Source organism: Alosa sapidissima, chromosome 5 (assembly GCF_018492685.1).
Source record: "Alosa sapidissima isolate fAloSap1 chromosome 5, fAloSap1.pri, whole genome shotgun sequence".
Classification (NCBI taxonomy): Eukaryota; Metazoa; Chordata; class Actinopteri; order Clupeiformes; family Clupeidae; genus Alosa; species Alosa sapidissima.
In genome coordinates this window covers 10,349,343-10,361,842 of record NC_055961.1, presented here as the reverse complement: position 1 = coordinate 10,361,842, position 12,500 = coordinate 10,349,343, and the positions used below count along the sequence as shown (strand labels likewise).

General features: G+C 44.0%; 2 protein-coding genes across 2 annotated transcripts in view; both read right to left on the bottom strand.

Moving 5' to 3' along the window:
* igsf9bb (immunoglobulin superfamily, member 9Bb) overlaps positions 1–2,066 on the bottom strand; it is a 35,369-nt gene extending 33,303 nt beyond the window's left edge. The window contains exon 1 of the mRNA XM_042091501.1: positions 2,013–2,066. Within this exon, the coding sequence (XP_041947435.1) occupies positions 2,013–2,043 (31 nt within the window). The 5' untranslated portion in view covers positions 2,044–2,066. The remainder of the gene's footprint in view (positions 1–2,012) is intronic.
* A 6,831-nt stretch (positions 2,067–8,897) lies between these two features.
* jam3b (junctional adhesion molecule 3b) overlaps positions 8,898–12,500 on the bottom strand; it is a 7,556-nt gene continuing 3,953 nt past the window's right edge. The window contains exons 8-9 of the mRNA XM_042092142.1: positions 12,444–12,498; positions 8,898–11,496 (exon numbers count right to left, since the gene is read on the bottom strand). Of these exons, the coding sequence (XP_041948076.1) occupies positions 11,461–11,496; positions 12,444–12,498 (91 nt within the window). The 3' untranslated portion in view covers positions 8,898–11,460. The remainder of the gene's footprint in view (positions 11,497–12,443; positions 12,499–12,500) is intronic.

Below are 12,500 nucleotides of genomic sequence, written 5' to 3'. Positions count from 1 at the left end.
CACACATCTTAGAGACAGACCAAACCACACACACATCACAGAGACAGACCAAACCCCCCACACACACATCACAGAGACAGACCAATCCACACACACACATCTTAGAGACAGACCAAACCACACACACATCACAGAGACTGAACAAACCCCACACACACACATCACAGAGACAGACCAATCCACACACACATCTTAGAGACAGACCAAACCACACACACATCACAGAGACAGACCAATCCACACACACATCTTAGAGACAGACCAAACCACACACATCACAGAGACAGACCCATCCACACACACACATCTTAAAGACAGACCAAACCACACACACATCACAGATAGAACGAACAAAACCCTCACACTCTCACAGACACATGACCACAACGCTCATCATCCAGTGACAAACAGCCAATCAGGCTTCAGTGTCAAACACCCCAACACATCGCAAACCAATCAGGCTTCAGTGTCACAGCCCAACACCAGCCAGGAACAGCACAAATCAGCTCAATCAGAAAACCAAATATCCAACAAACAGAACATTCAAAACAACATGTAAACCAATCAGCCTTCATCCAACAGAAGACTGTCTGTCTGTCTGTGCGTCTAACCAAACCATGTTGCACAAAACATCAAAGAAACGCAGCAGACTGATGAACAAAACTCAGCCTAGAGCTGCTTGCGCGCACACACACGCATACATACACACACACACACAAACTGTCATGCTTGCAGGGGGCAAGATAACATATGCCCCTAATGTTGCCAGTCTGGCATTCTACCAGCCTAATTGGGCTTACAGTCACACACACACACACACACACACACACACAAACACACACACATACACACACACACCACCACCACCAACACCACATACTGCTTTCCAGTCTGCTGTGACCTGTTTTGTATTTAGCAGTTAAATGTGGAGTCACACACGCCAGGATTTAACCACAGGTATAACCAGACAGGCTAAATGCCAGCCGCTGCACTGAAGGATTCTGGGACTTTGAGTTCTCTACAGTTCCACACATGTGAACTACTGGCATTCGCCTGAGACAACTTTACTGTTTCACAGAAGCATCCAAACTAAAGCCGGCAGGCTGCACAGCTAATGCAGACACAACATTCACACTTATTATATGGTGTGTGTGTGTTTGTGTGTGTGTGTGTGTATGTGTGTGTGAGAGAGAGGTGTATTCGTACAGCTGAGCTTGGTCAGGATGAGAAAGTTGGCGGAAACAGGACTGGCCTGTTCCCACTAAGTCCAACCCATGGATGTGTGTGCGTGAATTGGGAAGGGTGGGTCGGGATGGTGTCAGTATGTGTCCCACTGTATACTTGAGACTTGGAGAGAGTGGCAAAGACAGAGAGAAAGTCAGTGAGGATCACTGTCAGAGTATGTACATGCATGTTTGTGCAGTCTGTGTGTGTGTGTGTGTGTATACATGAGGTGTACAGTATGTGTGCATGCCAATGTACATGCATGTGTGTGTGTGTGTGTGTGTGTGTGTGTGTATGTCTGTGTGTGTGTGGGCGGGGGGGGGGGGGGGGGGGGGTTGTGTGTGTGGGCGCTTATGTAGTATGTGCATGTGTGTGTGTGTGTTTGCTTGTGCATGTGTGTGTGTGTGTGTTTGCATGTGTGTGTGTGTGTGTGTGTGTGTGTGTGTGTGTGTGTGTGTGTTAGCTTGTGCATGGGTGTGCTTGAACAGGTATCATGATCCTTGACCTGACATTCACCAGTCTGTGAATATCTCCAGGAGCACATCAATGCAGTTACATCAAATTGAGTGTATTTTAGTATGTGGCCTTGCAACAAGCATACACACACACACACACACACACATTACAGACTTATCTACATGCAAATACACACAGATAGAGGAGCCAGATACAGAAGTAGGAAGGTAGGCTGTGCTGATAGAAAAGGGGGCAAATACATTAATACAGATGGGAAGATAGTTAGATAGATAGATAGATAGATAGATAGATAGATAGATAGATAGACTCACCTGCTTCAGTGGCTACTGCAATTAGTGTCATAGAGATTATGCTTGCTATGAGGGCAGCATAGCAATTCATAGTACTATTGCCACTAATGTCGCGGTCGCATCATATTTCCTGTTCATATTCCATCTCTCACATCTTCCTGAATCTTATTAAAGTCATACTCCTCGCTTCAGGATGGACACGGGAACGCTCTGGCACAAGAATACGGTTAAACCGTGACGTTGTCGCGCTGCCTTGAGCTGAAGACTTTCATGTCAGTCATCTGTTGGTGAAATTGTATTATTTTCCTTATCGTTTCCATCCTTCAAACCGGTGTCTTCATATGCCCTTCTCTAGTTCCCTTTCATCTCCGTCTCTCTCCCTCTCCGTACGGAGAGAATACCGGCAGCAAGAGCGGTTGAGAGCTCGGAAAAGCAGGTGCTCTCTACCATAGACATAATATACATAGACGCCGCATCGACCGCTGCTCCCTACTAGCGCTGACGAGATTTGGAGCCGCCATCTTGGACCGGTCATCCACTCCACTCAGTGTAATCTGTTTGGCCGGTGCAATGAGCTGTCAGCACACTTAATTAATCATATCTCACTGAATACCGAACAGATTTTCACGCGGTTTTTTTTGCTGCAAAGGTCATACATGTAGCTATGATACAGGCCACATTGTTCGAAAATACAAAATACAACCAATAGTACGGTAATGTTAAATCTTACTTGTGAAAAGTAAATCCCCCGAGTATGGTCCGCCGATTTGAGCAGGAACATGCTGCACAGTGCTGTCATCTTGTGTTTTCTGCTGCAATGCAATGAGGAGTATGACCGGTCCAAGATGGCGGCCGCATTTCTTGTTTCCAGCAGCCAATGCGGCGTCTATGTATATTATGTCTATGCTCTCTACACTCCGGGCTCCAGGCGCTGTGTTCCCGTCGCTCCTGATTTATGATTGGTGGATTGGGAGAACCCCGAGTCGGCTATTGGTTCGATTTTTAAAGGAGTGCTGCGCTGTTTTTTGGCGGTGAGGTAATGCGTCGCCCTGAAGCTGCAGTCATACGCAGAGAGAGAGAGATAGAGAGATAGAGAGAAAGAGAGAGAGAGAGAGAGAGAGAGAGAGAGATGCTGTGTGCTAGAGGAATACCGTGTATGTGCACGCCTGTCTCTCCCTCTCCCTTTCTCTACACACGCGCACACACGCACAAGAGGGGGGGGAGACTGTGTGCCAAAGGAGTATTGTCAGTGCCCTTATGAAAAAGTCCTAATAGATTTCTATAGTAGCCTAGTTTAGTAGTGTATACAAGTTCTATGATATTCCGTGTGATCCCTTTATACAAAATCCTTTCAATCTATAGTGTTCTTATTGTATAGTTGTGTTAAGTTGACTATGGTGTCTGTGGTGATTGCATGTGTTGAATATGGTGTCTGGTGATTGTGTTAAGTATGGTGTCTGAGCATAGTGTTTGAGTGTCTTAAGTTGAGTATGGTGTCTGTTTGGTGATTGAGTGTGTTAAGTTTATTATGTCTCAGTGTGGTGCTATTAAGTGTATTACGTTGAGTATGGCGTTTGTGGTGATTGAATGTGTTGAGTATGTGTATATGTGTGATGTTTGGGTGTGTTAAGTTGGTGTTTGGGTGTGTTAAGTTGATGTGTGGTGTTTGAGTGTGTTGAGTTGAGCATGGCATCTAGAGCCAGACTGCCACCTTCCACTGACAGCTCTGAACTGATCAGGTTGGATTTGTGGCATTACAGAAATGTTGGTTGGTTGTCTTGCAGTGTGAGGAGCTTGAACATGCACTGTGACAGCGGTAACAGCAGTCTCCTAATACTACTGAACAGGGATGTAGTGGAGGCTAAACGCAAGTAAATGCAGTTTATCCATCTCTGAAATTTCAGAAATAGAGTTTATCCACCTCTCAAACGAGTTTATCCACCAATTGCAACTTTTAACATTCAAAAATCACACTGTATTATCCACATTCACAATATGTACACTCATTAACACTCTAGGAACCATTTAATACCACTGGTATTGTTATAAACATATATACAATACAATACAATAACCTCCACCATTATCAAACATGTTCTGAATGCCTTTTTTTTTAAATCCAATAACGTATGGCACAGTCCACCTCACCGAGATCACAGAATTCATAGTTTACCCACCTCTTATTTTACCACTACATCCCTGCTACTGAATGATCTGGACAAACAGCAACAGCAACAGACTGTGACGAACTGTAGCAGTTTCTTTTCCTGCGGCCTGCTTGTACAGTAGACAACTGCCTTGCCTGGAGGGTCTGGTAACCCTGCACTACAATACTGAGATATGAGATCTGTTCACTCTACTGTAGACAGCCATCGAAATAACATAAACTCTACTGTGAATACTGAAGACAGCCATCGAAATAACATAAACTCTGCTGTTGCTCTAGACCAGTGTTTCCCAAACTTTTTTTTTGAGGACCCACTTTTTAAGAATGACAGACCATCACGACCCATTCACTTCAGAGCAAACAATCATCCACCAATATTGTTTTAGGCCACAGGTTCTCAAACTTTTCTATGCCCGCCCCCCCCCCCCCCCCCCCCAGAGCTGAAAATGCAATTGTGCTAGGAAAATATTAGCTTTCAGTATGTATTGTACTTTGTAAATGATGTTTGACTACAAACTGTTTCATTCATCCCGGTTCTCCCTAACAAAAACGCTGTTGTTAGAAGGTAGACATTTAGATTTTGCCATTGCGTCTGTTCTAGAAGATAGTGACAGTGCAATAACTTTAAAAACGACCTGAAAACAATGTTAAGGCAATTGTGGAGAAGAAGGATGGTTCAGGTGTTCTTCCTACAGAATTCACCCCCTGTATCGGTTGAAACACGCCCCATAATCACATTCCAATGGAGCAGTATCAGACTCATATTCTGACTAGAATTTGAGTATGATGACGTCAGGCTAGTGAACAGCCATCAGAATAACATAAACTCTATTATAAACAGCTACTGAAATAACATAAACTCTATTGTAAACAGCCATCGGAATAACCTAAACTCTAGCATACTGTAAACCACCATCGGAATAACGTGAACATTATCGGAATAACGTGTGTCTTTACTGTCAACAGCCATCTGAATAATGCAAACTCTACTGTGAACATCCATCTGAATAACATAAACTCTACTGTAAACAGCCATCGGAATAACTTGAACTATACTGTAAACAGCCATCAGAATAACATAAACTCTACTGTAAACTGCCATCAGAATGACATAAACTCTACTGTAAACTGCCATCAGAATGACATAAACTCTGCTGTGGCTCTGCTGTGCTCTAAGTGTGGTGGTCACTGTGAATTTGCCCTTTAGGAGAAGCACAGGCTGAGCAGACTTCAAATCAGTGATGCCGATCATCAAGTGTCTTTGTGTCTTCTGTGCATGGCGAAAGAAGTTGCACTGCACATGGGAATTCACAGTACTCTAATATCTACCGTTATATCTACTTCTAATTCAAAAATATGTGTGATAATATCGTGTAAATGACACTGTCAGTCCTGGGTCTTTTTGTTGTGGAAGAAAGAGGCGGAGAAGGAAGGAGAAACTGTATTATTAGATCCAGTCCACCGGAGGCAAAACACTACTACCAGGATTGGATCTTCTGACAGGAATGTCTGTCTGATGATTACACTGTACCCCTTACCAACACATATAGGCAAGCTAAACAGCCAATAGGAGCAACCCTTTCTCCAATGATCCCATCATGGACTGGCCTGGCATTGTCAGATGTCCAAACATCAGATTGGTCTGTGCTGTCCCCCAAAATGCACTAAAGGACTAATGACCAGGCAGCTAATAATGGTTATGGTTATGGATTTGGCAGACGCCTTTGTCCAAAGCGACACATAAATACAAAACAACATAATATTTAAAATTGAACAGGGAACAGATTAGAATGTTGGTCAAATATAATAAGGAGAATAGTAATAATAAACAACAATATCAATTCAATCAATAGCCTAATAAAATAAGCAATGAAAATGAGGGGAAAGGCAATAATAAAACTATAATGTCCATTTAATCAATAATGATAATAATAATAATAATAATAATAATAATAATAATAATAATGCTATACTATGCTTCAACTTCTAACACATCTTAAGGCGTCGGAAGTGAGGTTTACTACACAGCTACGTGCCAGCTGGCTACCACTACACTCCCTATAATCCTCCCCAAAAACACACTAAAGGACCCACTAATAACCAACTAATAATGCTACGCTATGCTAGGCTACTGACCAATGCCATCCTGCTGCAGGGTGCAATGCAGACGCCACATAAGATCCCCACACGCCCACACCAACGCGCCAGACAGGCACATGACTGAAACCAGCCTGTGGCTCACAAACCTCTTGGCACCCAAACAGCCAATGCCAACCAGCGGGCTGACCGAGGCTACCCGTCTGCAGCCGGAGGCACTGTTGGCATTGTGAGCTGGCATCAGCTGGGCATCAATTGGGCATTCCTCAGATTACAGTTTCTACAACAAGACCAAAGATGTGGAAGTGTGGATGTGTTTCATTTCTTGCTGCTTTTGACCTATTAGGACTACTCAACTAAATTACATCTGTTAAGGAGATTTTTCAACATGACCTGATACATCTGCTGAACAAAAGAAGTTTTCAGTAGGGACACTGTCAGACTGTGTTCACACACACAGACAAACACACACACATACACACACTCACACATACATACATACACACACACACACACACACACACACACAGGGTTACATACACACAGAGGGTTTGGTAAAGACTGTTCCAATGACTGTAAAGTGCCTTACTGTGCTTACACACACACACACACACACACACACACAGAGCAAGAGAGAGAGGCACACACATACACACACACACACACACACACACAGAGATAGACAGAGGCTTTGCAGGCCCATTACCACAGTCGATTGGATTGATCCATTCTCAGGCTGTTTCAGCAGTGTGTCCTTCAGCTGTGCTGCTGGGGTGGAAATGGACACACTAGCGCCTGCCCATCATCATTAACACCCTGCGCTCACAGTGGCCATCAATTACTCACACTGATCCGCCTGAAGATGGCGCTAGTGTTCCGTCTACAGATGGCTCTGGGGGTGGAAATGGACACACTAGCGCCTGCCCATCATCATTAACACCCTGCGCTCACAGTGGCCATCAATTACTCACACTGATCCGCCTGAAGATGGCGCTAGTGTTCCGTCTACAGATGGCTCTGGGGGTGGAAATGGACACACTAGCGCCTGCCCATCACAATTAACACCCTGCGCTCCCCCTGAACTCACAGTGGCCATCAACTTCTCACACTGATCCGCCTGAAGATGGCGCTGGTGTTCACTCTACAGATAGCTCTGGGGGTTCATCATCGACACAAAGATCTGCCTGAAGATGGCCCATTAAGTGACCGAGACCTGTGGCTAAACCTACCTACTGTGACTTTCGACCCTTAAAAGCCTTGGCTACCTTACCGCTTACAAACTAAAGGATTTTAGTCTCTACACTCTCTCAGGGCAGCAATCAGCAGGTTGATCCTCCCCTCACACCTTCCAACAACCCCTATGTCAAAGACAACACACAATACAACCCTCCCCAGACACACACACACACACACACTCAGAGATAACACACACACCACAGCCCTGCCCAGTCCTAATGATAAACAACAGTGTCTAGGGACCATGTAAGAAATAATTATCTTCACTTTGGATTTTGTTAAGTTGTCTGCTAATCCATAAATAATATCAATCAATCAATCAACCAATCAATGAATCAATACACACAGGCCTCTCCTACTCCAATGCTACTCTAATGAATGAGCACTCACTGCCTTCTCCACCAACTGCCCAGTTTTGCACTACCACCAAATACCAACAGGGGTCCATGTTGCAGCAAACATGGCACCCTTCCATCCACACACTCACTCACTCACTCACTCTCTCACAGTGGCTTAAAGGCCTGGGGATTCCCAGCCTGATCACACCCAACACACACATATACAAACACACACACACACACTCACCCACCCATGCCCACACACACTCATACACACACACTCAAGCTTTGCTAATTAACCCCCCCCCCCCCGGTTTACCCCCTGGTAGTTTGCTTGCTAACATAATATAAACTGGCATGGCAGACACCTCGCAAATAACCTCAGACTTATTTTCTGGTTACAGTAACTAGGCTATTGGATTTCACAGTCTATTTCTCAATAGTTTTTACAAAACCTAAACAAGAAAAGGCCAAATATATAAGATTCATATTTCAGCACGGCAGTCTATGGGGTTCGCCATTCTGACTATCGTGGTGTTGGTGACCGCCACAGACACAGACGACGCAGGACTTGGAAAGGGTCACACCGGCGTTGAGGCAACGGCGTAGTTATTGCGTGGAGTCGACGCAGAAGCATAAAACAGCCTTTAAACGTGAGGGTTGTGGCTGTGTTATACTCTCTCACACATAGTGGCTCTGGGAATTCTCAGACTGATCACACCCAACACACACATATACAAACACACACACACACACTCACCTCACCCACCCATGCCCACACACACTCACACTCTCTCTCACACACACACGTACACACCCCTTCCTCTGAGTATCCTTATCTATCTTTCTAAGTGTGTGATAGAGGGAGTAAGAATGTGGAACAGGAAACTAGAATGATGGGTGGGCTCTAGGGGTTGGTCAGAGGCACCTAGCACACACACACACACACGTAAGACCATCACTGCATATAGTCTAGCTCCATCTCTCAACACACACGCACACACAAACACGCACACACACACAATTTAGGCTGACATGACGACACAGACAGTGACACACATCTCCAGGCACATTTTTTGAAACTTTTTATTTGAATTTTTCCAACATTTTCATCTCAAAAAAGTGTATAACACAACAGCTATCAACACACCCTGCAAGAGAATGCATCTCATTCCTCTGTATGACTCGCTAAAATATATTCTTGCTTTCAACATCAGACCATAAAAATAAAATGTCTCAACAATATCAGGGTTTTTTCAGTTAGTAACAAAATCACACACACAAGAAAAAATACATCATATTTTCTATCAAGAAACAATGTGTACGCCTATTCAGATTCATTAACCAAAAAGCTGAATGATTCTTTTTCTCTCTTTGTGTACATAAATACATGGATGGCCTCACAAGGCATTCGGCATCCATCTGTGAGGTCTGAAAATGACATGTCTACTGAAATCATACCTTGAAGCTCAGCCCAAGGTCATGCGTCCACACCAAGGTCGTGTGCCAACACAGAGGTCATGCGTCCACACAGAGGTCACGGCTCTGACGGAAGGCACTGCAAGGCAGTGACGTGCTGATGGGACGCCACAGGACACACTCCCATATATGGATTAAGCCTAGACCTGAGATGCGTTCAAAATGTGGCAAACAGTGGCGAGCGGTCATAGGCAAACATGTTTTCTCTGAACAGTTGAATTTGAACAATTTAGTGTAAACATTCCATTGTAACGGTAACACTTTGTCCAGCTCCACTGCATGTTTGCAGAGAACTACCTCCTCAGACTGGAGGAGGTGTTCGCAAACGTTCTCAAGGGCAAACAGAAACCTGTTCGTAAAAAATGTTCGCCTATGTTTGCACATTTGAACGCACCTCTGGACTAAAAGAAAACTTCCTTGAAAATTTCCATTGAACAAAAACACTAGCCCTGACCCCAACCTCGACCCCTAACCAACTTTATCCCTAACCCTAACCACGACCTCTAACCCCACCCCTACTATTAACCCTAACCGCAACCCTTAACTCTAAGCCCAACCCTACCCTTAACCCTTAACCCTTAACACCAACCCTACCCTTAACCCTTAACACCAACCCTAGGCTTAACCCATACACGGAAACCTGCCTCTCATACTTTGGGTTGATGTGGAATTCCAGCTACTAGATATGCCATATTCTACACACACACACACACACACACACACACACACACACACACACACATACACACGCACACACAAACACAGACACACAGATGAAACAGCACAAATTTCAATGACATCTGACATTTGAGTATACTTACAAGGACTATCTGATATGTATGTGTGTGTGTGTGTGTGTGTGTGTCTGTATTCACACAGACTATTTGTGTGTGTGCTTCCTGTACAAACTATCTGACAGGAGACAGGAGATGAGTCAGGACCAGTGATATGAAGATGGTGCTGACTGATTCTCAGATTCTCATCAGTCATAAAATGCTTTTGAATCATTTTCTTTCCTTTGGCAATGAACTCTGAATACACATAGACACACCAAGAGACATCTTTAAGCTCATAAAAATATATATGCTGTGTATGATTATGAGAGAGTGTGTAGGGGTATGACTGTGTGACCGAGAGGGTGTGTATGTGTGGTGTATGTATTAAAGAGAGTGTTTGCACATGTATGTGTGTGTGTAGGAGAGTGTGTGTGCATGTGTGTGTGTGTGTGTGTGTGTGTGTGTGTGTGTGTGTGTGTGTGTGTGTGTGTGTGTGTGTGTCTGTATGTGTGCATGTGTGTGTGTGTGAGAGAGAGAGAAAGAGAGAGAGAGAGAGTTATAGACTCATCTGATGTCCTGTATCATGAAACAGAAGTGCAGTCAAGTGTGTGTGTGTGTGTGTGTGTGTGTGTGTGTGTGTGTGTGTGTGTGTGTGTGTGTGTGTGTGTGTGTGTGTGTGTGTGTGTGTGTGTGTGAATTATCCAGTAACCAGTATCCAGATTCCAGTATCAAATCAGTCTGTGTGTGTGTATGTGTGAAAAATAAAGAGAAAGAGATAGAGATAGAGGGGGAGAAACTTTAAGTGTGTTTACTTATTGTTACTGTTATTGTTGTTGTTGTTGTTGTTGTTGTTGTTGTTGTTGTGTGTGTGTGTGTGTGTGTGTGTGTGTGTGTGTTCATGTCTGGGGTGGAAAGCGTGCTCATGTGTTTTTGTGTGCCGAGCTTTACCACAATATGATTGTTTAAGAGTGTAGAAGCAAGTATATGTGTGTGTGTGTGTGTGTGTGTGTGTGTGTGTGTGTGTGTGTGTGTGGGCGTGAGCTGATTGATGGTTTTTCAACAAAAAGGAAAAGGCACACTGGAAACTGCTTATGTGTGTGTGTGTGTGTGTGTGTGTGTGTGTGTGTGTGTGTGTGTGTGTGTGTGTGTGTGTATGTGTGTGTGTGTGCATGTGTGTATAACCTGTGTGTGTGCCTGCATTTAGATTCAAAAATATGTAGCAAAGAAATTGTCCAAAGTTGCTATGCGACATGGCATCTCCATCACCATAGTGATTGTTGCTATCTGACATCATGGACAGCTGTGGTTTTGATTGTTAGTCCTTGAAAGGACTTGTCGTCCTCCAAAGTAAAGAGTCTCTGTCTGTCTCTCCGCTCTCAGATAATAAAGGAGGATTTGTGCCGGAAGTCGCCCTATAAATGTAACCGAGAGAGAGAGTGAGAGAAGAGAGAGAGGGGGATGGGGGGCGAGAGAGAGAGAGATGGAAAGAGAGAGAGAGATATGGAGAGAGAAAGAGAGGGTGAGAGAGAGGGGGGGAAGTGAGTGAAGAAGAAGAGGATTTTCATCATCACTGTTATGGATCAGCTGTCTCCTATAGGCATAGGCCTAGAATGCATTGCACCCGTTAAGTTATGACTTACACAGGTTAGTATTAATAATTTGTATATGTGAAATGAGTGTGAGTATGTGAGTACTCGCGCATTTAATGTGTGTATGTGAGTATGGGGGTGGGTGTAGTGAGTATGTGAGTACAGGGGCATGTAGTGAGTATGTGAGTATGTGAGTGTGGATAATGAGTATGTGAGTATGTGAGTGTGGATAATGAGTATGTGAGTGTGTGAGTGTGGATAATGAGTATGTGAGTGTGAGTATGTGAGTGTGGATTATGTGAGTGTGGATAATGAGTATGTGAGTGTGGATAATGAGTATGTGAGTAATGAGTATGTGAGTGTGGATTATGTGAGTGTGGATAATGAGTATGTGAGTGTGGATAATGAGTATGAGTATGTGAGTGTGGATAATGAGTATGTGAGTAATGAGTATGTGAGTGTGGATTATGTGAGTGTGGATAATGAGTATGTGAGTGTGGATAATGAGTATGTGAGTGTGAGTATGTGAGTGTGGATTATGTGAGTGTGGATAATGAGTATGTGAGTGTGGATAATGAGTATGTGAGTATGTGAGTGTGGATAATGAGTATGTGAGTATGTGAGTATGTGAGTACGTGAGTATGTGAGTGTGGATAATCAGTATGTGAGAATGTGAGTGTGGATAATGAGTATGTGAGTATGGGTATCAAGTATGAGGTTGGATTTGGTACACTAGCGGCACTCTTGACATGAGATGCAGTAAAACTCACCTCCTCCTCTGTCCGTACATAGTCAACACCATCACTTTTAGCTGGTGCCTTGAACCT